The 22,542-nt window shown below is 36.9% G+C and overlaps 1 protein-coding gene and 1 pseudogene across 2 annotated transcripts; one reads left to right on the top strand and one right to left on the bottom strand.

Annotated features, from left to right (window-relative positions):
- The first annotated feature begins 663 nt into the window (after positions 1–663).
- On the top strand, positions 664–3,062 carry LOC147565364 (protein NUCLEAR FUSION DEFECTIVE 4-like). The gene is made up of 3 exons (XM_086651617.1): positions 664–919; positions 1,247–2,228; positions 2,370–3,062. The coding sequence occupies exons 1-3, from the start codon at positions 664–666 to the stop codon at positions 2,803–2,805; spliced, it is 1,674 nt and encodes a 557-aa protein (XP_086507743.1). The 3' UTR covers positions 2,806–3,062.
- Positions 3,063–17,501: 14,439 nt separating this feature from the next.
- On the bottom strand, positions 17,502–19,272 carry LOC147565363 (CBL-interacting serine/threonine-protein kinase 11 pseudogene; annotated as a pseudogene). Its single transcript, XR_015237168.1, has one exon. The product of XR_015237168.1 is annotated as a CBL-interacting serine/threonine-protein kinase 11 pseudogene (transcript).
- Positions 19,273–22,542: the final 3,270 nt, after the last annotated feature.

The raw sequence follows: 22,542 nt of genomic DNA, 5'->3' as shown, positions 1-22,542 counted from the left end.
CCTGCAACTGTTCAAGGCAATGCCTGAAATTGTTCAAGGCAATGTGTTTTTTTACCGAATACTTGCTTAAAACAAATTAACTAACTATGCTTAGAGGCAATGCCCATCTTCCTTCTTCTTTGGAATAAGCTGCTGGTCGGAGTATTTCTACTTCTTCTTTTTCTCTTCTCTCGATGGCGAAGGGGAGGATAGGCATTGCCCTCAAGACCACATCGCCTCTAACCATTTGTGGATTGCCAATAACAACTTTGTGCATTGCCTCCATAATCTCCCATTTTACAATTTGCACACCGATACAGGCACAACAGTCAAAACTAGGTTTTACATGCATTATGTTCTTGGGAAGTTTTAAAGACGCCCCTTATAGTGTTAAAGGCACCTTACCCTCCCAAACTCCCACTCAAATTTTCTTTAAAGGAGGCGCCTTTAACCATCATACTGGTACGCCTTAAAATTTCTCTTTTTCCTCTTCCACCCATACATGTAGCACTTACTGCACCTACATGCGTTTTGCATGTTATGAAGCACCAAGAAACCCTAAGGTTATCATAACCGTCGGACCTGCCCTATAAAAAGCACCAACCCAGTCCAATCAAACATCCAAGTTTCTTTTTGTTTTTCTTTTGTTTTTCTTTTGTTTGTATTTTAGTATACAAAATAATGATGTCCAGATCATCAATTTTTCAATGGCTAAGCTTAGTGGGTATCATATGGTTACAATCTTTCAATGGAACTAATACTGATTTGGCAGCATATTCTTCACTACTAAAACAAATTTTATCGATCTCTCATGTTCAATTAAACAATCTCGCTTTCGCCTCTGATGCTGGAAAGATTTTCGGTTGGTTCTCTGGTTTTGCTGCTGTTTATTTACCCTTACCGATTGTTCTTCTCATTGGTTCTATTCTTGGTTTGATTGGTTAATTGAACTTGAGAGATCGATAAAATTTCGTATAATGGTCATGTAACAAACTGTATTAATCCAACAAATACTATTTCCTGCTAAAATATTGAGTAAGAAAATATGCCAATAAGATAAAAAAAGATATCTTCTGAATGATGAAAAGGTATTGAAATCCATAACCAATCAAACCAAGAATTGAACCAATGAGAAGAACAATCGGTAAGGGTAAATAAACAGCAGCAAAACCAGAGAACCAACCGAAAATCTTTCCAGCATCAGAGGCGAAAGCGAGATTGTTTAATTGAACTTGAGAGATCGATAAAATTTGTTTTAGTTGTGAAGAATATGCTGCAAAATCACTTTTCATCATTCAGAAGATATCTTTTTTATCTTATTGGCATATTTTCTTACTCAATATTTTAGCAGGAAATAGTATTTGTTGGATTAATACAGTTTGTTACATGACCATTATACGAAATTTTTCTTTCAATCCTCAAGTTGCCGTCGGTTTATCGACTAGTTATGTTGGATTAAGCGCCAAGGTTTATACGGTTATTACCGATGCTATCGCTTCTTCTCTTTTTAGTAGTACTAGTAAAGCAAAATCATATCTTCTTCTCAACTCAATTACACCCATGTTGGTTTCACTAGTAACTATACCGGTACTAGGAGATATCAACAAGAATACGGATAAAGAAAAAGATACGAATGGGCAGCAACAGAGTCACCGAGTATTCACCGTGTTGTTTTTGGTAACAATACTTACTGGAGTGTATAGTGTAGTTGGTAGTTTGGGATGGAAGATTATCACATTAAACCCGATAGCTTACGCTATGGGTCTTGGAGCACTCTTGGTTATACCTTTAATGATCCCCATAGTTTTAAGTATTCAAACTTTGATATCGAAGTGGTCGATTAAACAAATAAACAAGAGGATATATGATATGGGTTGGAACCATAATGAGGTAGATGGAAGAGTTGAAGTGGTAGTAATTGAAGTGAAAGAAGAAGGACTAGTTGTTAAAGAACATGAAGATAGTACTTGCAGTATTAGTAGTAGTAACGGTGAGAGCGAAGTCGATATGATATTGACAAGTAGTAGAGAAGAAATTGGGGTGATGGAGATGGTGAAGAGAGTAGAGTTTTGGTTGTATTTTTTCGTCTACGTGTTTGGAGCAACACTAGGGTTAGTGTTCATGAATAATTTGGGACAAATAGCAGAGAGTTGTGGTCTTTCTACAAAGGCTTCTTCATTGGTCTCTTTATCCTCTTCTTTCGGGTTTTTCGGTCGTCTCTTACCATCTCTTTTGCAGCATTTTGCCAAGTAAGTATCTTTATCTCTTCCTCTCGCTCTCTCTTTTCATTATTTCAATCTGATTCGTCTGACTATTCTTACGAGTCAGACAAAACCTAACATTCTAAAATCATGAGTCGAATCTAACTAATTTAATGTGTACAATTGCAGGAGTAGAAAATACATGGGTTCAACAACATCATCAATGGTGACACTAATGGGGCCAATAGCAGTTTCATTTCTTCTACTAGTAATCAACACAAGCACCATCTCATTATACATTAGTACTGTGGTCATAGGAGTTTGTACTGGAGCATTCACTTCCTTAACTGTACCAGCCACAACTGACCTATTTGGGACTAAAAACTTTGGTGTCAATCATAATATTTTGGTTGCCAATATCCCCATTGGGTCTTTTGCCTTTGGGTATTCAGCAGCAATTCTCTATCAGATCAAATCAAAATTGTTAGCAAATGATAATGGTGTTTGTATAGGAGCTGATTGTTACAGGACCACTTTCTTAATATGGGGTTTCTTTTCTTCTCTCGGAACCGTCCTTGCTTTCATCCTTTACTTCCGTACTCGTAAATTTTATTCAAATAAATAGATACAAGTTCTACAAAGTTGTAATTCGTTTGACAGAATCTTTTACTTGATTATAGCCGACGATGTCGTTGGCTGAGTTAGCCACCGTCAATAATTAATCATTATTCTTGTGGACAAAGTAGTTGCGGTGGGGATCGCTTCATTAATTAAATATTGTCTAAATAGTAAAAGAACTTCTAAAATGTGTGTATGTTGTTGATCTCTTAACATTTTCGTTTACGGGTTTACTATCAGTAAAAATCATAGTTAGTTCTTGTATGGACTCTTAAGAAATATCGAACTGTTATTCTAAAGAGGTTAAAATTGTAAAAATGATACGTTTTGAATATGTGGTGAATAAATGATATTTTTTGAGTCATCGCTTTCACACATATCAATTCTTTTATTGTAAAGAAAAGCTTGAAGAAAACAATTTTGAGGGATCAAGTTTTCTCATGTTGTTTTCTTCCAAGAAATAAAATCTTATTTGTTGCCGGAAATCAACATGTGAATTTACTAAAGTTAATTTTATGTCCATTCGTAATGGGAAGAAAAATGGGATTTTGTTCGCTCACTGTTCTGTTGAATCCCGACTAAAGTATGTGACAAAATTATTTTTATCTTTAAATCCAGTCTGACTATATATCTTAGTCGGGATTCAACTAGGGTAATAGTTTGATCATACAGATTATTTCACTTGTAATGTGAAAGATACATCGAAACTTATAAATTGTATGAAACCGCTACGAATACGATATATCGAAACTTATAAAGTTGTATGAAACCGTCGTGAACTGACAGTATCCAACCTTTTTATCTAGAAAAGCTAGAGTGTGAAAAGAGATTAACCATAGAATGTCTTATCATATGCATGCTCAGAGGAAATAAGGGGTAACAATGATCTTTATATAATTGTCAATATCTTGTTACCCTTACATATGAATGACAACTTAGTGACGTGCAATTGATTTCTTTCTTTTCCTAGATAGGTTTGGTACCTTCCTCAAAAGTTGGACCATATAAGTTATTTTTTAGTTCAGTGGAGTTTATTGACATTTAACAACAACCTAGTATTACTCTGTAATAATATATGTAAATTTTTTATATATCAAAATAACATATCACGTATAATAAAAACATATTGCATGAATATATTATAAAGATAGAATAACAATATAATTTCTATGAAAATGACTTAAGTTATAGTTTCTTGTTAAAATTTGTAATTTGTTGTTGTCCCCTTGAGTACTATTGATTGCATTCAATATGTAAGTCTTCACATTCACACATTTTCTCATTAATGTAGGAACTGATGTGGATTAATAATACCCATTAGAAGTCTTCAAGTACTATAGTTTCTTGTTACACCAAAAAGGGGTTAGCTTCTCAGTTTCTCCTTCTCTGGTTTTTGTTGTTGATGATGTGAGTGCAGTTAGTTTGGTATTGTGTTAGGCTTTGAAGTTTCGTAATTAGAAATGGGCTTTCTGGACCCGGGTTTTCCCAAACACCCAGCCAAAACGTCCCACCAGAAAATTCTTACAAGGCCAGGCTTGGACTTGGGCTTAGACTTAAGCTCTCCTTATCTCATCTCATCATGTGAAGGGTTAAAGGCGTCTCTCTTAACGCAAATTTTTAGGAAGTACGAACGGCCTTTTTTCAACACGACCGGGTGTGAACTTTGTTAGAAACAATTGTGAAACAATGAATTAAAGACAACCATGTCTGAAAATGAGAGATAGAGATAGACAGATCAATCAGTTGTTGTGGGACAATCCAAAAAAAAGACCTCCTTTTATATTTTTCTCACGAAGATCCTAGGCAGATTGGGGGGGGGGGGAGAGTTGTTTTCCGGCGTCCTCTTTAGACAGAGAAGAAGTGGTGGTCTCAGTGAGAAGGGGATTGTGTGGTGAAGGACAACTTGAAGGAAGGAGGCGTCTCACTTAAGGCAAAATTGAGAGGGAGTTTGTGAAGGAAGGAGGCGCCTATAACAGTTACAGAAGTCCCCTATAAAACTCTCCCTAAAAATAATGTGTATAACAAAACAAGCTTCGAATTGGGCCAGTTTGAGAGGAATCAGACTGTCTAGTCCGAGGGTCTCTGACAGGGCAGTCTGTGGATCTAAAACGTAAACTTGTTTCAATCAAAAGTGATTATGGGTACGTATGATCAAAAGTGGTTATGGGTAGCTTGAAGCGTGTGACGAAATCATGTTAATATTGAGAAAGAAAGAGGTCTGAAGCTTAAACTTTTGGACCATTAAAATAAACCTTAAGGGAGTTTGACAACCCTCTTTAGCCCTATAATGAGATTAAATCTTATACGGAAAACCATAACAATTCTTTGTCTCATCTATTAGCAAGCTCGGATCATCAAGATCTTTGAAGAAAATGAAAGTAGAGAGAGAAACAAAACAAACGAAGAAGATAAGAGGAAGAGGGGATGTCCGGGGGGCCTCAATGTTAGTTTTGGGAAGCACCTAGAGACGGTTAGAACCTGAAAGTAAAACTGATTTATTAAGAAGTTCATTATCCCTATTTATACATTGAGTTCGAAATCAGAGAGAGAGAGAGATAAAGAACAATTATAGAGAGAGAAAGTAATCTTAACTAACTTGTTAGTTACACTAAACAAACTCTTAACAGACTAATCTAATTATCCAAAACGTGTGAGTTGTGTGTGTGAGTGGAGTGCCTTTAAACATCTTCAATGTAGCTTACACCAACTCAGTTCAAGACAGTTAATTCTGTTAAGCTAAAACATTCCTTCACCATTCGATCGTTCTCCTTCAAGCCTTCTCCTTCAGGTCCTCTATCTCACAGCCCCCCTCAAACTCATGGGGAGAGGAAGGAACAACCATGAGTTTGCCCCTAATGAATACCAAGCTGGAATGTAAAAGACCCTTGGTGAAGATGTCAGCCAGATTTTCTTCTGAGGAGACAAATTGAATCTTCAAAGTATTTTTCATCACCAAGTCTCTGAGAAAGTGAAAATCAATGTCCACATGTTTAGTTCGAGAATGTAGAACTGGGTTAGAAGCCAGGTACTGTGCTCCCATATTATCACAGTGAAGCAACATAGGAAGATGAAGTTGAACATGTAATTCCTTTAAGAGATAAGAGACCCAAAGCAACTCAGATGTAGCAAGTGATAAAGCCCTATACTCAACTTCTGTAGAGGATCGAGAGACCACACTCTGCTTCTTGGATGACCATGATATGAGAGAAGACCCAAGAAAAATACAATACCCACTGGTTGATCTTCTCGAATCTGGACAACTCCCCCAGTCTGAGTCTGAGTACCCAGACAAAATTGACAAGTCTCCTGAGGAAATGGAAGTGCCAGCACCAATGGTGCCCTTGAGGTACCTTAAGACCTTTTTGAGAAGTACCAAATGTGGTGTTTTAGGATCATGCATAAATTGGGCTAGGTAGTTAACAGCAAAAGTGATATCTGACCTTGTCATGGTGGCATATTGGAGACCTCCAACAATACTCCTGAAAAACAGTGGGTTGTCAATAGATTCACCATCTAATTTGGAGATTCTCTTTCCATGAGAAACAGGGATAAGGCTAGGTTTGCTATCAAGAAGATCAGCTCTATGAAGTAGGTCAATTATGTACTTTGTCTGAGTGAGGTGAAGTGTGGAGGTGGAAGTGAAATGCTGAACCTCTATGCCTAGAAAATAGCTAAGTTGGCCTAACTGTTTCATAGCAAATTCCTTGCTCAAATCACCAATAAGTTGCTTCATAAGATTGGTACTAGAACTAGTTAGGATGATATCATCCACATAAAGAAGAAAAATTAAAATGTGATCACCTGAGTGAAAGATGAACATGGAAGTATCTGAGGTACTCTGTAGGAAACCCCATTGAAGAAGATAAGAGGCTATCCTTGTGAACCAGGCTCTTGGGGCCTGTTTCAACCCATAGAGAGACTTATTTAGAAGACAAACCCAATCAGGTTTATGAGAGTCCTCAAACCCAGGAGGTTGTTTCATATACACCTTCTCATTCAAATCCCCATGAAGGAAGGCATTTGATACATCAAGCTGCTGGATAGGCCACCCATGAGTGACTGCCATGGTTAAAGCAACCCTGATTGTTTGAATCTTCACCACTGGACTAAAGGTCTCTTGGTAATCAAGTCCTTCTTGCTGGTTATAACCCAAGGCCACCAACCTTGCTTTGTACCTTTCTAAAGTACCATCAGACTTATACTTAACTTTAAACACCCACTTACACCCAAGAATATTCGTAGAAGACTCTTTGGGTGTGAGGGTCCAAGTGTTATTGTGAATAAGTGCATCATATTCTGACTGCATAGCCATCATCCAATTCTCATCTTTTATAACCTCCTTGTAAGTTCTTGGTTCAATAATAGAAGACACAGCAGCTATATATGAAGTGGGAAGAGGATGAGGGATAGTAAAATGAGACACATGGTCTGGAATCCCTTTTGGTTTAGTGATTCCACTTTTGAGTCTGGTTTGCATAGGGTGTCTGTTTGTAATAGGAGAAGCTACCACATCAGAAGGTGAGGATGGAGGTGGAACAGATGTGGAGGGCTGGTCATCTATAGGAAAGGAGGGTGTGGAAGTGGAAGTGGATGGCAGAGAAGGAGGGATAGCATAAGTGACCTCCTGATCAGTTTGGGAGTATTTTGTATGGTAAGAAGGTACTGATAACAATGGACTTTGAGAAAGAGATGATAAGGGCAGTATTTGGTAGGTGGTTGAGGGTTCAAATGGTGCCGCTGAGGCAGTGGTTGTGATCTCAGCAAATGGGAAACATGATTCATCAAAGATTACATGTCTTGAGACATACTCCTTTTGAGAAGAGATGTCAAGACACTTATAACCTTTATGAGATGGACTATAACCTATAAAGACAAACTTAGCAGACCTAGGACTTAGTTTATCATGTCTAATATCACCTAGGTAAGGATAGCATGCTGACCCAAACACTTTGATCATAGAGTAGTTTGGACTCTTATGAAACAAGACCTCATAAGGAGTTTGATAGGATAATACCTTACTAGGAATTCGATTGATAATATAAGAAGCTGTGTCAAAGGCATGGAACCAGAAGCTCTTTGGCATAGAAGCTTGAAACAGCAAGGTATTGCCCATGGTTGTTATTTGTCTATTCTTCCTCTCAGCTTTCCCATTTTGCTCTGGGGTATAAGGACAAGAGCATCTGAATAGAATACCACATTTGTTTAAGTGTGATTGAAATTCCCCTTTTGCTAATTCAGGAGCTCCATCACTTTGAAAGCATTTTATTGTGGCTGAGAGAAGCTTTTCATAGTGTCTTTGAAAATGTTGGAAACACTTCAAAGAATCTGATCTTAGATGCATAGGATAGATCCAAAAGAACCTACTAAAGTCATCCATGAAGAGAATATAATACCTTATACCAGATTTGGTGGTGATTGGGGCAGGTCTAAAGGAGTTGAAGGAGATGTCCTTCGACCAAGGTGACAATGCGAACAATTTGTCGGATAGGACAATTGATGTGGAAGATCATCAAGTCCGATTGATTTAGGGATCTTAGAGTTGTAGCTAGAGACCAACTACGATCGTCGAATTACGAAGTAATTCGCGGCTAACTTCGATCGGATCCTACAACGGGTTACACATAAGAGTGACAAATTGATCTAGGATATGACTAGTGGGAGTGAGATATAATCATGGGAGTGTCCCATAAACATATCTCATAGGCCTAAAAAGGAATTAGGCAAAGATAGTACAAAAAGGCCAAAAACAGGGTTTTTGGGCCTAGACCGGTTCGGGTACTTCTAGGACTCGGATTGGGCTGAATTTTGGAGGGTTAGTTGCTGATATAATAAACATTATATCTGCCAATTTTCGTGGTGTTTGGGCACCTCCTCCTTAGGGAATTGAGAAAATACCAATAGTTGCTATTTTCGACTATTTCCCTAAATCTTATTCTAAAGGGTGTTTTAGGAAACCTAAAAGGAGGTGGATTCTTATTAGGGTTCTATATAAACACTCTTAGGGCAGAGAATAAGGTGTGGAATTTCTCTCTAAGCTTTCTTACTCTACCACATCAAGTAGAGAGGAGAAAGTGAGCTAATTCCCATTACTATCAATCTAGTCAAGAAGAAGGTCTTCTTATTATCCAACCAACATTGGTGTGCTAGCTATACAACAAGGTGGGAGATCAAATTGATTGCTCGTGTCCCAAGTAGAGGAGCTACACTTGAAGCTCTTGGTCTTCTTCAATCAATTCAACTAGTTCGAGGGAAAAGCGATTAAGGTAATCTACTATCTCCATTAGATTAATTACTAGTTTTGCATGTGATCCTGGGAATACTAGTGTAGACATTAGATGTCATATTTCCGCTATAAACACTAGTAGAAGGGTATAAATCCCTACAGTGGCGTCAGAGCCTCTTGCCATTAACTAGTTTTTGCTAAGAATCGAACTAATTAATATGCTTAATAGTTTGAAAATTGAGTTTATAAAAGTATTTTAAAAGATGTTTTTAAAAGTATTTTAAACTCATAATTTGATGGGATTCAATAAATTTTCAAATTGAGAATCAAATTGATGATTAAAAGTGTTTTAAAAGACTCAATTTCATTGAATTTCAAACTAATCCATGCTTGATTATGTTGATAGTTATATTTAAAAAGGTTTTAAACATAAAATTTGATTAATTATGAATTGGATTCAAAGATTTTTCAAATTGATTTCAAAATTGTTCTTTGAAAAATTTCAAAAACCTAGATTTTGATCCAAAATTGGTGTGATTAAGAGTTGTTTTTTAAATTTTGGAAACTTTTGAAAAACAAAGATTTGGAATTTTAGAAGTGTTCTAAAAAGAGTAGTTTTGAGTTTGGGAAACTCTCAAAACAAATTTGGAAAAATTTAAAAAGTTTCTAAAAGTTTTGAAAATTTTAGAAGTATTCTAAAAGGAATTTCAAAAAATTTAAGAAAAGTTTTAAAATTGGAAAATAGCAACTTAAAGTTGCATAAGAAAAAAAAAAAAAAAATTTTGGAAACTAGGGTTTTGAAAAACCCTAGTGTCCGGCCAGGAAGCTTCCTGGCCGGACCATAAGCTCCTGGATGCGTCCTCTGGACGCGTCCAGAGCAGCTGCTGAGACGCGTCTTGAAGACGCGACCAGCAGCTGCGACAGAAGCTTCTGGACGCGTCTTGAAGACGCGTCCAGGTCGTGTCTAAGACGCGACCAGCAGCTGCGAAGGAGCTTCCTGGACGCGTCTAGGACGCGTCCAGAGCACTCGACCAGACGCGTCTGGGAGGTTCTGGGTGTCTCGGACTAGTCCGAGACACCTAGTGCTGGTCCGGTCCAGTACCAGACACGTCTAGAACGCGTCTGGTACATGGACTAGCGTCCTGGCTCCGGCCAGGACGAGACCAGGCCTTGATAGGCCTCGGCCAGGACATGCCGGCCCTATGGGCCGTGCTATGTCCGGACCTTGTCCGAGCCCTTTTTGGGCTTGGGCCGGGACTTGTCTAGGACTTGTCCCGGGCTTTTTCGAGGCTTTTCGGACCACGAAAAGGGACCATCATTCGAGTGGGAGTTTTTGCCAAAAATTATTTTCCGATTCCAACCAAATAATTCCAAAATCAATCCGGGCCATCCAAGAGCCCAAAACGGATTTCTCTTTAAATTGATTTATGAAATCATTAAGAATCGAACCAATATTTTTTCCGAAATTGACCCGGGCTTTCTCGAGCCCAAAACGGAGTTTTTCTAAAAGATGATTTTAATCATAAAACATAAAACCGGAAAGCACCATTAGTTGAATTCTTCGAATTTAGACTTAAGGTCCGCAATGTGACATGTGATGTCAACAAAAGTATCTCCCAAGATAATCATGCATATATAATTCTTAGCCTTGATATATTATATGATTGCATGTGATGTGAATGCGGGAAACTAGTATGGCCATAGATTTATTTCCTTATTCTTGTTTTAAGCACGGATGGGTGCATGCTTTGTAATTAATTTTAATTTCCAGTTTATACGATCTGCGAATCGTTAGAGTCTTGTAATTAGAGTTTAGGGTCTATGAGTCCATTGAAGAAACTCGAGGATGAAATCCAAAGGCGAGTGGGAGAAATCAATGGAGGTTCAAAGATGGCCATCCAAGACGAACCAAAAGGCGAAACAAGAAGAAAACCAAGGGAGATTAGATCTTCTAGGTTAGGGGCCATACTAGGATCCATGTTTGCTTGATTTACTTTCTCGCGCGCATTTACTTACTTATTTACGCTTTATGTCGTGGATGTTAGTTAGGCTAAATAGTTCACTATAACAAACGCCAGACTAGCGTAAAAGTCACCAAAAGTAATCTTGAGTAATCGCCTATCCAGATTAAGACACTCGTTGCGCCCTTGTTCGAGGAAGGTGGGTCGGCCTTCGCAGAGTACCTCCTCTACCTTGGGACAATGCGGGTAGGTCTATAGAAGAGGCCTACACGTCTAAATGGTTCTACTCAACGAGATCAGCAAGAGAGTCTTGGATACTCGAGGCAAAAGGATAGATTAGTCATTCATTAATGAAATCTATCACCCGAGAGTCATAAGGTATGATCAGTGAAGTAGTTCACTCACCCGGAACGACGGAGTCAAAGGGTAGGGCCTTCGTCCGCTTTACTCCGAAGAACTGGGGTCTTGGAATCACTTATTCAATCGGGGACGATTTTTTATTGAATAATGTGGGAAAACTAAGTTTTCCAAAAACGATAACGAGTTTTAAAACTTTGCAATTTCTTTATGTAGTTTTAAAGATGACACTAGGAAACGATTTCAACTTTAAATCACACCTAAGGGAGGTGTTGATCCACTTCCTAGAATGGAAGAATGAATCTGAGAATAGTTCTCAGATTCAAAAGGAAGGTCACTAGAATACCCAATCCCAATGTTGACTCATACAAGAGAAGGTCAAAAGCCTTTTTGCAAGCAATCGTATAACATTCTCTTTGAAAGAGCAATGGATGCTAGCACGCCCATTAAGACAAACTGAGGAAGAAATTCTAACAGAAGTCATAAATGGGGAGGTACGAGACCTCCAAGGCAATCTGAAAGTCATCCTAAGGGAAGACAACAGAATACATCTATCACCTAATTTCAATATCGATTGAACAAAGATAGATAAGACCTTAAATGAGTCACTCAGGTTGTTACGAACAAACTGAGCAGAACATATGGGAACATCCAATCTAAGAAAGGTTCTTGAGATTTGGTACAAAGAATCTAAGAAAGGGCTCTTGAGATTCAAAAGGGCAAAAGGATCAGTCAAGTGAGACAAACATTTGATCAAAGAAAAGCAGTTGCCGAGTACATGATCAAGAGTATTCCTCATTACTGTGAATGTTTCTAAAACAATGGCTAGACCATTTAAAAGGAAACTACCTTTAGCACCTGGAGGACAAAAGGAATGGAATTCCGGTTCCGTATCCTTGCTAACAAAGTTAAAAACAAGTATCGTAAAATTCCTTCATCAGGTATTTAAGACCAGATGAGCGGCTCAGTGGGAGCTTAAGGGAATTACATACTTGACTAAAAGAAGTAAAGATCCAAGAGGGAGCAGAAGCAGTAATGCTAGGGATGCTGAAAGGGGTCAAAGTCTTCTTTTAGACACTGATCTAGCTTAGAACTTAATAGTGATTATTTTGTTCTTCTAGAAACATATGATGTTTTAAACCAGTGGTAAAATTAACTGAAGGTTAACATTGATAATGGCTAAAATCAAGAGATTCAAACTCATTAAACTTCAGCATTGTCAATTAGGTCTTAAGGACTGAATTGACAAAGTCACCCTTTTCAAAAGGCATAGAGACTGGTAATCTATTAGGACTCATACAGTGTTATGCAGACCTATAAGTTTACTTGCAGAAGCTAATGAGAGAAACTTCAAATACGTACTCTGACAACTTCATGAAGTATGGAAACGTACAAATCATAAAGTATAAGTCGGAATGTTTGAAAGGTTCAAACAAAGTACAAACCGAAGTAAAAGAATCATTTTGACAAGAGAGTTTAAGTCATCCGATTAGATTGGAGTGATAAAAACTTGAGTCAAATACTAAATAACCATCAAAGGAGTTGAGAAAACGTTTCCCAACTCGCTCCATGGAACACATCTGAGGGATGGTGGATTCAGTGGGAGTAATCGAACATTGCTATGCATAATTCGATCAAAGATGGGTTTAAGCCAGTCTTCCAAATATTTTGGGACATATTCTATAAACGATTGTTTTCACACTTACCAAAGTCCGTCTAACAGCTAAGCTTGTAAAAGCGTTACAAAACTAGCTAATATCTGACGCAATTTCTTTTGAAAGAAATTTGGGCTTCTTCCATAACCAATCAAGAGAACAAAGTGTTTGTTGCTCATGATAGTATTCTTCTAATAATTAGCACTAATTATTACAAGAATAAGTGGGAGAAAAGTACAAGTCGATTTAATTCGATCATGAGAAAAATCATGAAGAGTCATGAAGAACAATCATGAAAACTTGTACAAGACGATTAAATTCGACCAAGAGCAACAAACTGCGGCTCCTCGGAAAAAGGAAAGGTTAAAGATATGATCTTGTAAACCCACCGCACAAAAGCGAATGTCATTCGCAGGAGAACTCTCAAAGCGAGTGAAAGTGTCTCTAAAGGAATATCTCAAAGTAGTTGAGAAAATTCCAAATTGTTGTTCAAAAGCCCTGAAAGGTCAAAATAAAATCTTAAAGACTCAGAAAATAAAGGTTATTTCTGAAGAGATAAAAGACCTGCGCAGAAACGGAAACTGACTCTAGATTTTGGCTAGAAGCCAAAATCATCGTGGAATCCATATCTCGTCAAGACATGAAGCTTGATAATTTAAGTCAACAGAAGACCTAAATTGGTTTTCCAAAGTAGAAAACTGAGAAGGATGGAAACATTCATGTTTCCCGAAACGAGACAAGAAGAATAAAGATTCTTCCAATCAAGTTATGTCCACATGCATGCTTCAAAAATCTGTCAACGGATTAAAAGCACGCAAGAGTTAGAATCTTCGATTCAAAAGGCAATCAAAGAAGTTTGATTCCTGAGGAATGAAGAAAATCTTGAATCACGAGTTTCAAGAAGGTAAGTGGGAGAAACAAACCTTCCGGGTCCGTATGCTGAGTACATACAAAAGATTGAGTACGACATAAGGTGTTGTATAACAGTAACGAACTGACTCAATAAAGGACCACACACAAAAGGATAAAATGCCATTTTGGGCATCTGAAGATCTATAAGCATAGATCAAAAGGATGATAGGATTAGAGAGACTCAGTACGCTGAGATGCTTGAGATCCGAAACAGAAAATCTAAGACTCGGAAAGTCTAAAAGGTTTCGACCCAAAAACTCATGACAGAGGGCGTTGCAAAACTCGGAGTCTGAAAAGACACCGATGAGCTAGCACGCATGAGAGAGACATTTATGTTCGAAAACATAAAGTCAATCATGTTGGACATGATTAGCATTTAAACATCCGAATTCGGATTGGAAAACCGAAACACTACTTAGTACATCCTAGAAGGCTAAAGGATGAAGTAGTACAAAGTTGAACATGTCATCGTAGCAAACTTCCAGACATGGAAGGAAAGTAGGCTAAAAGTGTTTTAAGCCGGGAACTGTTGCAAATACTACACAAAGAATTAAAGGCCTTAACTCTAGTAAAGATTACTAGATATTATCAAGGTTGAAGATAGTAATCTTCAAATTAATTGATAATAAGCAAAGTTTAAAACCGACTACCACGGTAGTCAAACTAAACTGTCACCTTAGACATAGTATGAGATTCATACACAGTCTAAGGCATAAGGTATAATTTTAAACCTCGACAAGTAAAACTGAGTGGGTAAAAGGAGTTTTACGGAAGAGGCTCAGATTTACAACTCTCGTTATCAGAAATAATAAGAATTATTTCACCAGTCGTCTAAACTTGGTTTAGTGTTTAAACGACAGTCCATCGATAATAAAACGTTCCGAATAGGTTTGTCAGATACGTGATCTGATGAATGAAATCCTATTAAGTGAACTTGGAATATTTATTATCAAAAATCCCTGGTCCAGGTCATTGCATGGACAACAATGACTCACGAAGACTAGCACGGGAGTCGATGGGATAGCGCAGTTTCATGGGCTATATGAATAGTATATTCTATTCGACTACGTGGGTGTGTAAAAGGTTTATACACTGGATAACCCTCAAATGAGAAGTACATCACTCGTGATGAACGTCAATACTTCTCATAAAGACAATTGGAGAGATTCCTCAAAACATGAGTGCTCCACTCATCTTATGTAAGGAATGCCCGACTTTGGTTCCGTTAAACGCCGCGCCGTAAAAGGAGGTTATAAAGACGGATACTGGGAAGGACAGGATAGACATGAAGTTAAGTAGGAGCGCAAGAATGGATTGTGTCACCCTAATCACATTAGGTACAAAGTGTCTCAAGGCCACTTGATGAGTAGCAACTGAAAATGCGTGGCCGCGCTCAAACGGATTAAAGTTAATCGTTTGTCTTTTACAGTTGTACTCGGATATCAAGAAAGTCTGAATGACGTGACGTATCAGATGGGATACTAAATTGACACGGGAATCGAGGCATTGCACTTGTTCTAAGTCCAAGTGGGAGTCTGAAGGAGTTGAAGGAGATGTCCTTCGACCAAGGTGACAATGCGAACAATTTGAGAAGAGATTGGTTTGCTGATTCTTTGATGACAGACAATCCAACTCTTATGATTACTTTCACTCTCGTCCCAATTTAGGGTTTTTTCAATTTCGATCGAAAACACTTAGGGCTCTGATACCATGAAAGTAAAACTGATTTATTAAGAAGTTCATTATCCCTATTTATACATTGAGTTCGAAATCAGAGAGAGAGATAAAGAACAATTATAGAGAGAGAAAGTAATCTTAACTAACTTGTTAGTTACACTAAACAAACTCTTAACAGACTAATCTAATTATCTAAAACGTGTGAGTTGTGTGTGTGAGTGGAGTGCCTTTAAACATCTTCAATGTAGCTTACACCAACTCAGTTCAAGACAGTTAATTCTGTTAAGCTAAAACATTCCTTCACCATTCGATCGTTCTCCTTCAAGCCTTCTCCTTCAGGTCCTCTATCTCACAGAACCTTTATTAGTTTTGAGAGGCGCCTATAGACGCTCCCCGGTAAAATTTCCCTATTTGTGTATGTTTTAAACTATTAGAATCATAAAACATATAATTTGTGTATCTACAAAATTGGTTTAATTCTTCCCCACAGGTTTTCTTCCTGTCTAGCTTTTGTTTTTCTTTCATCATTTACCCAACTTTCTTTTCCTAAAACTATTCACTTCTATTTATCTTCAAATTCTTTTAAAAGGTTTAGTACTTGTAAAAACATTGTCTAATTTCACCTTCCTATCTAAATCTCATTTTCTTAATCTAAAATCTTTTGAGTGGTCACTGTTTGTCCGACTATATATATATTTTTTTTTGAGAATTCGCATCATGGAGATGTAATAAGCACGATAACTGCCTACTTTAAACAAAGAATGAAAGATGCTTAAAGCCCGACAACAAAGAGGCCTAAGGCCAACAAATTATTACATTATTAATAGCCTTAATTACATAGGATAAATCTTTGGTGGCAACTGCTTCCACCTAGATTCGATCCTACGACCTCATGGGCTTAAGAGGGGTGTCCAACCGTTACACCAAAGGGTGGTGGACATCCGACTATATCCTCAACTTTATACATTTATTTTCATGAAATACTCAACTTTTGTCATAGAATTAGATTTCGTGTAAAATCAAAAACCACTTCAAACCCAATATTTAGCTACATAAGTGTTCAAAAAAATATTTCTACCCATCAATATTAGCAAAACATGAAATTACATATTTTTACCCTTGTGTTGCGAAATTACATGTTCGCCCTTTGATAATACTAAAATGAAATTTTACTTTTTATGTTGTCAAAACTACTTCTTACCAAATGACATGTTTATTTTTATTTTTTTAGATGATATGTTTACCGGATCATTAAAATGGTATTTTTACCCTTTGTATTAATAAGATCAATTTTATTCTTTTACTTGTATGGACTCTAAAAATCATTATATTCAATATGGATGGATAGGTAATGATTCAATATATGAATTATGTAAGCCAGATAATGGTCCTTGTTAGGGACATTTTGAATCTTAAAGACATATAAATACCACTAGGAGTCAGGACTATCATAGGGGCATGAAAGTCCATTCTGACATTTACTTTATATTTACCCTTTAATATTAATCAATAAATGATAAATTTCACTTCCACCGTGAACCTAACTTATGACCTCTAAGTTTGTAAGAAGTTGCACAACCAACTAGGTAAGCAGTTGTTGGCTATTTGTATCCTTAGGTTGTCCAAATCTCATTTTATCCTTTTATATTGGTAACAAATTGACATCTTATGTTAGCGCAGTTGCATTTTTACGAATGTGAATAATCTTAAAATTATCACAAGGTCTCCCTATAATATTTAAAAAAAAATTCTATTATTTATTTTGTTAAATAATATAGTTGCACAAGAACGAATCGAGTTCAAAGGTAACTTCATTGATTCAATTTACACTGTATTTATAGACTTTAAATAAGAAAAGGAAAATGTTATTTGGGACGTCATATGGAAATCTTCCTCTAAAACTCTTTTGAGCCATGAATTGTTGGGTTAAGTAGCATTGTTGATAGAAAAACTTTACATATACAATAATGTTTACAAGTATTTCAAAAATAAATAAATAGATATTTACAAATATAAAATCCCTAATTACAATCAAAATCAAATTATCTACAAGAGTAAAGTTCTCAATAAAAAAGGAAAAATCTATGGGTGTAAAGTTAGAACATTCAATCTCTCACCGTCTCAAACAATGTATATACATCGTTGGGAATATTAACACAATTTATATATCCCCCACCATTTACCTAATTATAATAAGTGTATAACGTGCAGGCACGCCCACACACGTTCGTCAAACGTATTTATGTCACATAACTCTGCGAAGAAGTCCAACCTTATAATATATGTGAGAAGTCCAGCTTGATCGAGGTTATATCGTGGATTTCGGTTGATAAACTAGGTGAGTCAGTTCCGGTTTAAACTTATTTTTCCAAATCGGGTCGTATGAATGTACCTCCACCATCACAAGTGACTCCGTCAATTGGTGAATCGCAACTCCAACCATTAATTTACCATTTTGCCCTTGTATGATTAATTTTGATTCCTTGCACTGAACTTCTAGATTATGTTTTGTCCCAACTTCCATTATCATCTCCATGATTCTTTTAGGTGACTCGGCCGATATGAATTGTTCGTTTTCGGAAAAAAATTCTCTGAAAAGTCCAGTTAAATCTAAACCAGGAGATAAAGCGATTATACTGAACGCGTTGAGTGGGTTTTGGTCTTCTTTCTCCTTAAAGCCACTAGATTCACCGGATTCAATCGCTTTATATCCCTTTTTAAACCAAGGATCACGAATAATCTCGTCGATACTAATCCTTGTGATAGGATTTAGGTCGAGGAGACGAGAAATAAATCGACTGAGTTCCGATGACATCCCTTCGGGGCATTGATATTTTCCTCTTAGGATTTTTCGAAACAACTCACTTCTATCGTCATGATTGAAAGGGAGAAAACCGGTGTTACAAGCAAAGAGAATAACGCCACATGACCAAATATCAGATTTCGTACCGTTATAAGCTCTCCTAGATATTATTTCGGGTGCGATATAAGCAGGTGAACCACAAAAACTGTGTAACATACCGTCCTTTTGTACTTGAGACTTATCGGCACTAAGACCAAAATCCGTTACTTTAAGATGTCCTTTTCCATCAAGAAGTAGATTTTCTGGTTTGAGATCTCTATGAAAAACCCCTTGAGAATGAATGTAACGGACGGTTGAGATCAATTGTTGGAAGTACCAACGGCTGAGATCTTCGCTAAACTTTTGTAACCTTCTAATCATATCGTATAAGGTACCGCCTTTAGCGAACTCCATAACTAAGTAAATTGTTGTTATAGTAGCCAGAACTTCGAAGAGCTTGATGATACAAGGATGATTCAATTGAGACATGATTGATATTTCTCTCATGATATCAGGCATCATATCTTTTTTTCGAAATAATGTTTTTTGTTTATTGATTTCTTTAATTGCAACCTTTTGTCCTGTTTTGATGTTTGTTGCTTGGTAGACCTTGCCTGATGCGCCCGAACCCAGAAATCTTCCGATTTCGTATTTCCCCAACAAGATCTTCTTTGATGAACTTTCACCTGGGTTCCCTTCGGAACCCAACTCCACAATCTCTGGCATCGTGCAAAACGAATAGAATCAAGGTCGATTTTTTGCTTGCAAAAAACTCAGAATGTATAATTTCAATTGATACTTTTGTTGGGGAAAATCAAGATATATAATTTGGGGTGGAACTTTTCTTTTGCACAAAATCAAAATATTTCGATCTCAATTTATAGTTTCGCATATTTTCAGAACGCTTCCGTGTTAGTATTTAGTATACTTATTATTGTCAAGTCAACCATGATTTGATGTAAATACCGTGTATCTCACTCTTGCTCATACCGTCTTTGAATAGGACAAAAGATAATATAGTCTTTTTACAACTTTTCAAAAACAATCTTGTCCTTTCATACCTTCTATCATATTAGTCACCTAGAATAGGCAAGGAAGTGGAGGAGAGAGTGAGATCCGCTTACTTTAAATATCTTTGTATTATATTATCTATTTTGTTGTGGCGCTTTCATTAGAAAAAGATTTCAGACTTAGGGAGAAGTCAGACCTTCAATGGGGTAAGCTCAATTACCATGACGAGGGGTAAAGAAAAAAAGAATTCTATCTACATATATTTAAGAAAATACAGAAAATGATATTTGTGTCTCAACACGCTTTTTTATTTACTCATATGTTATCTATGCTTAGAGATTAAGAAATGTGAAGGCCAAGCGTCAACCGCTAGTCTAGTTAATTATTTTATTAATTGGATGACAACAGTTGACTTAGTAGTTTGATGGACTTCGATGAGAATCCACACACTTACTAGTTCTTTTAATATATTTTATTCCTGGAAAGAGTGGAATAGTGGTGCGGTGAGTCAGAAGTACCATTTACAGGAATAGTACTATAAAATCTCATTGAAATCGTGTGCACCCCGTGTTACATCTTTATGACTTGGGAAAATGTTATTCGATGAGATTCTGAAACAACAATTGACTTGGTAGTTTGGTACCGCTCGACTCGAAATCAGAACACCTACAATACTAAAAATTCATTGGAATCTCGTGCACCGCATGTCTGCATGTGACATCTCCATGAGCGGGAGAATGTTATCTTATGATATTCCGAAGCAAATACTAATGAGAGGCGGCAAGGGTGGGGTCATGACGGATATTTCACTTCTACTAAGTTGTATTTGATAGTCTTCATCTTTCTGTATGTATGTGAGTTCTAAGCAAGAGTGGACTCATTAGGTCAAACCCTGGATATCAAGTGTGAATTTTAAGCAATTCCAAGAAGTACACTTCTTTGTCTTAAAAAGAGTACACTTTTTTAGTTCCTTGAGGAATTAATTACATCCATGAGACTCATGAAATAACTATAACTTTTATAGATATATTTTCTTGTTAACAAACACAACTTAATCTCAAATTGGAATACAAAAATAATTTTGAAACACGTTTAAAAAACTATCAACTATTAAAATTGACTAACGAAAACAAATTATTGAGGGTCATTTGAGAATGATGGACAAATATGGGGGTTAAACTGGGATAAAACTCTTTAGATTGTTCATAGCTTAATCAAATTAGTTAAGGCACGTATTAATCAAGAAGTGTTAAAATAATGATGTACTATATTAAGTAAAAGGAAAAGGATCTAGCTAGAAAAATCTTAGGAAGATTTGGAAGGAATTTTCAAATCAACTGTTGGAGTTGATTTGTCAACTTCTTCGTTATTTGCACCCGACTCTACGGGCATATATGACACCCAAAGCGGCTAAACAACACGATTGGTAAAGACTTTATATTCTGCTTCAACTGAAGACCAATAGACAGTATCTTGTTTTTAAGAAGTCCTACAGATTAGAGTGCTTCCCAAGAACACACTCAACCCAACGGTATACCTCATTGTGTTAGGGCATCCAACTCAATCCGACAGAGAAAAACTCGTCGAAGTGCTCAAATCACCTTTCTTGATTATAATGCCAATATTTGTACTTTTAAGATACTCTAAAATCTTCTTGACTAAGTCGAAGTTTGTAATAATGGGTGAACTCATGCACCGCGCCACATTATTGACTCTATAAGAAAGATTAGACTCACATATTGTCGTGCCGGGAATGATACACATACCACAAATGTGAAATGACTACCCCTTGTAAATGTGATGCATATTGAATATTTCTTCCACTTTGAAATATTGATAATTCTAATATTGTGTTATGATAGATATGTGAATGATATTATAGCATTTTGATAGATGATCTGTAAATATTTTGGATAGGTGGATTAATTTCGAATCACATGGTCACTGTAGTTCCTGAAAATATCGAAATAATTTAAAAAAATATGTATAAAGCCAATTGCTGGTGGTTTCATTAGCGTTATAAATACACTAGCCGACGGTTTATTAAGCAGAAGGAGAAAATTGCATAAATAAGTTTTTGAGACGTTTTACTACAGTGGCCATCACTAATAAGACATTCCACGGTTTCAGGGAACCGTCGCTCCGAAATGTCGGTAATATTTCTCCCGAACGTGCTTCTGCGACAGTTTTTACATGTTACTAATTATTTTAGCGACGACTTTCATACATTAGCGACGGTATTGTCGCTAAATTTCTAATTTTAAGTGTCCTGCTAGCCAGGTTAGCCATGCGGTGTACTAGACGTTTCCCGCATATAAGCTAACCATAACCCAATCCAAGGTCAAATCATAGTCGATTCATACACATCGTAGAGGTCTTGATTCAGCCATTCATGCCACTTCTCTAATGGACAGAGACTCGGGAAAGTTCTGAATCTACGATAAATAGTCTTTTTTATGGCGTTGGGAAGAGGGATGGAAGGCGAAGATTTTCTGACCAGGTACATTCTCCATAGGGCGGGCACTGGATGGAGTGGGCGGGTCATTAATCACTGAGTTAATTCCTATTTGGCCCCCTACTTTGTGACCAGCTTCCTTTATGGCCCCCTTTTTTCCGTAAATTCAAATATGGTCCCCTTTTCTTAACACCGTCAGTCAACTTTTATGGTCAATACTTTTTTTTCCATGTTTACCCTTCTTATTAGAATGATTAATAAATTCAAAATTGACCCCCTTTTGAATTTGGGTCAATTTCAAAAAAATTATAACAACTTTAGAAGAAACAAGGGGGCTAAAATAGAATACATATAAAAATAAAAAAAAAAACACCTCATCCCACCCTCTCTCTCTCTCTCCTACATCTCACCTCCACATCATGTATTTCGCCACCTCATCATCTTCTCCGAATGAAGGTCGCCGGCCGGCTAAATTTTCCGGCGACCTTCCATTTTTTTTTTCATCTTCTCTCTCTATTCTTTCTCTTATCTCTCTCTCTCTCATCTCTCTCATTTCTCTCTCTCTTTATCACATTTCTCTCTCATTCTAAAAAAAAAACAAAAAAAACTCTCTCTCTCTCTCTCTCATCTCTCTATATTCCGGCGAAGGGG

Source organism: Eschscholzia californica, unplaced genomic scaffold (genome assembly GCF_041429995.1).
Source record: "Eschscholzia californica isolate CP2 unplaced genomic scaffold, dmEscCali1.0.p SCAF_1, whole genome shotgun sequence".
Classification (NCBI taxonomy): Eukaryota; Viridiplantae; Streptophyta; class Magnoliopsida; order Ranunculales; family Papaveraceae; genus Eschscholzia; species Eschscholzia californica.
This window is presented reverse-complemented; position numbering and strand designations above follow the sequence as displayed.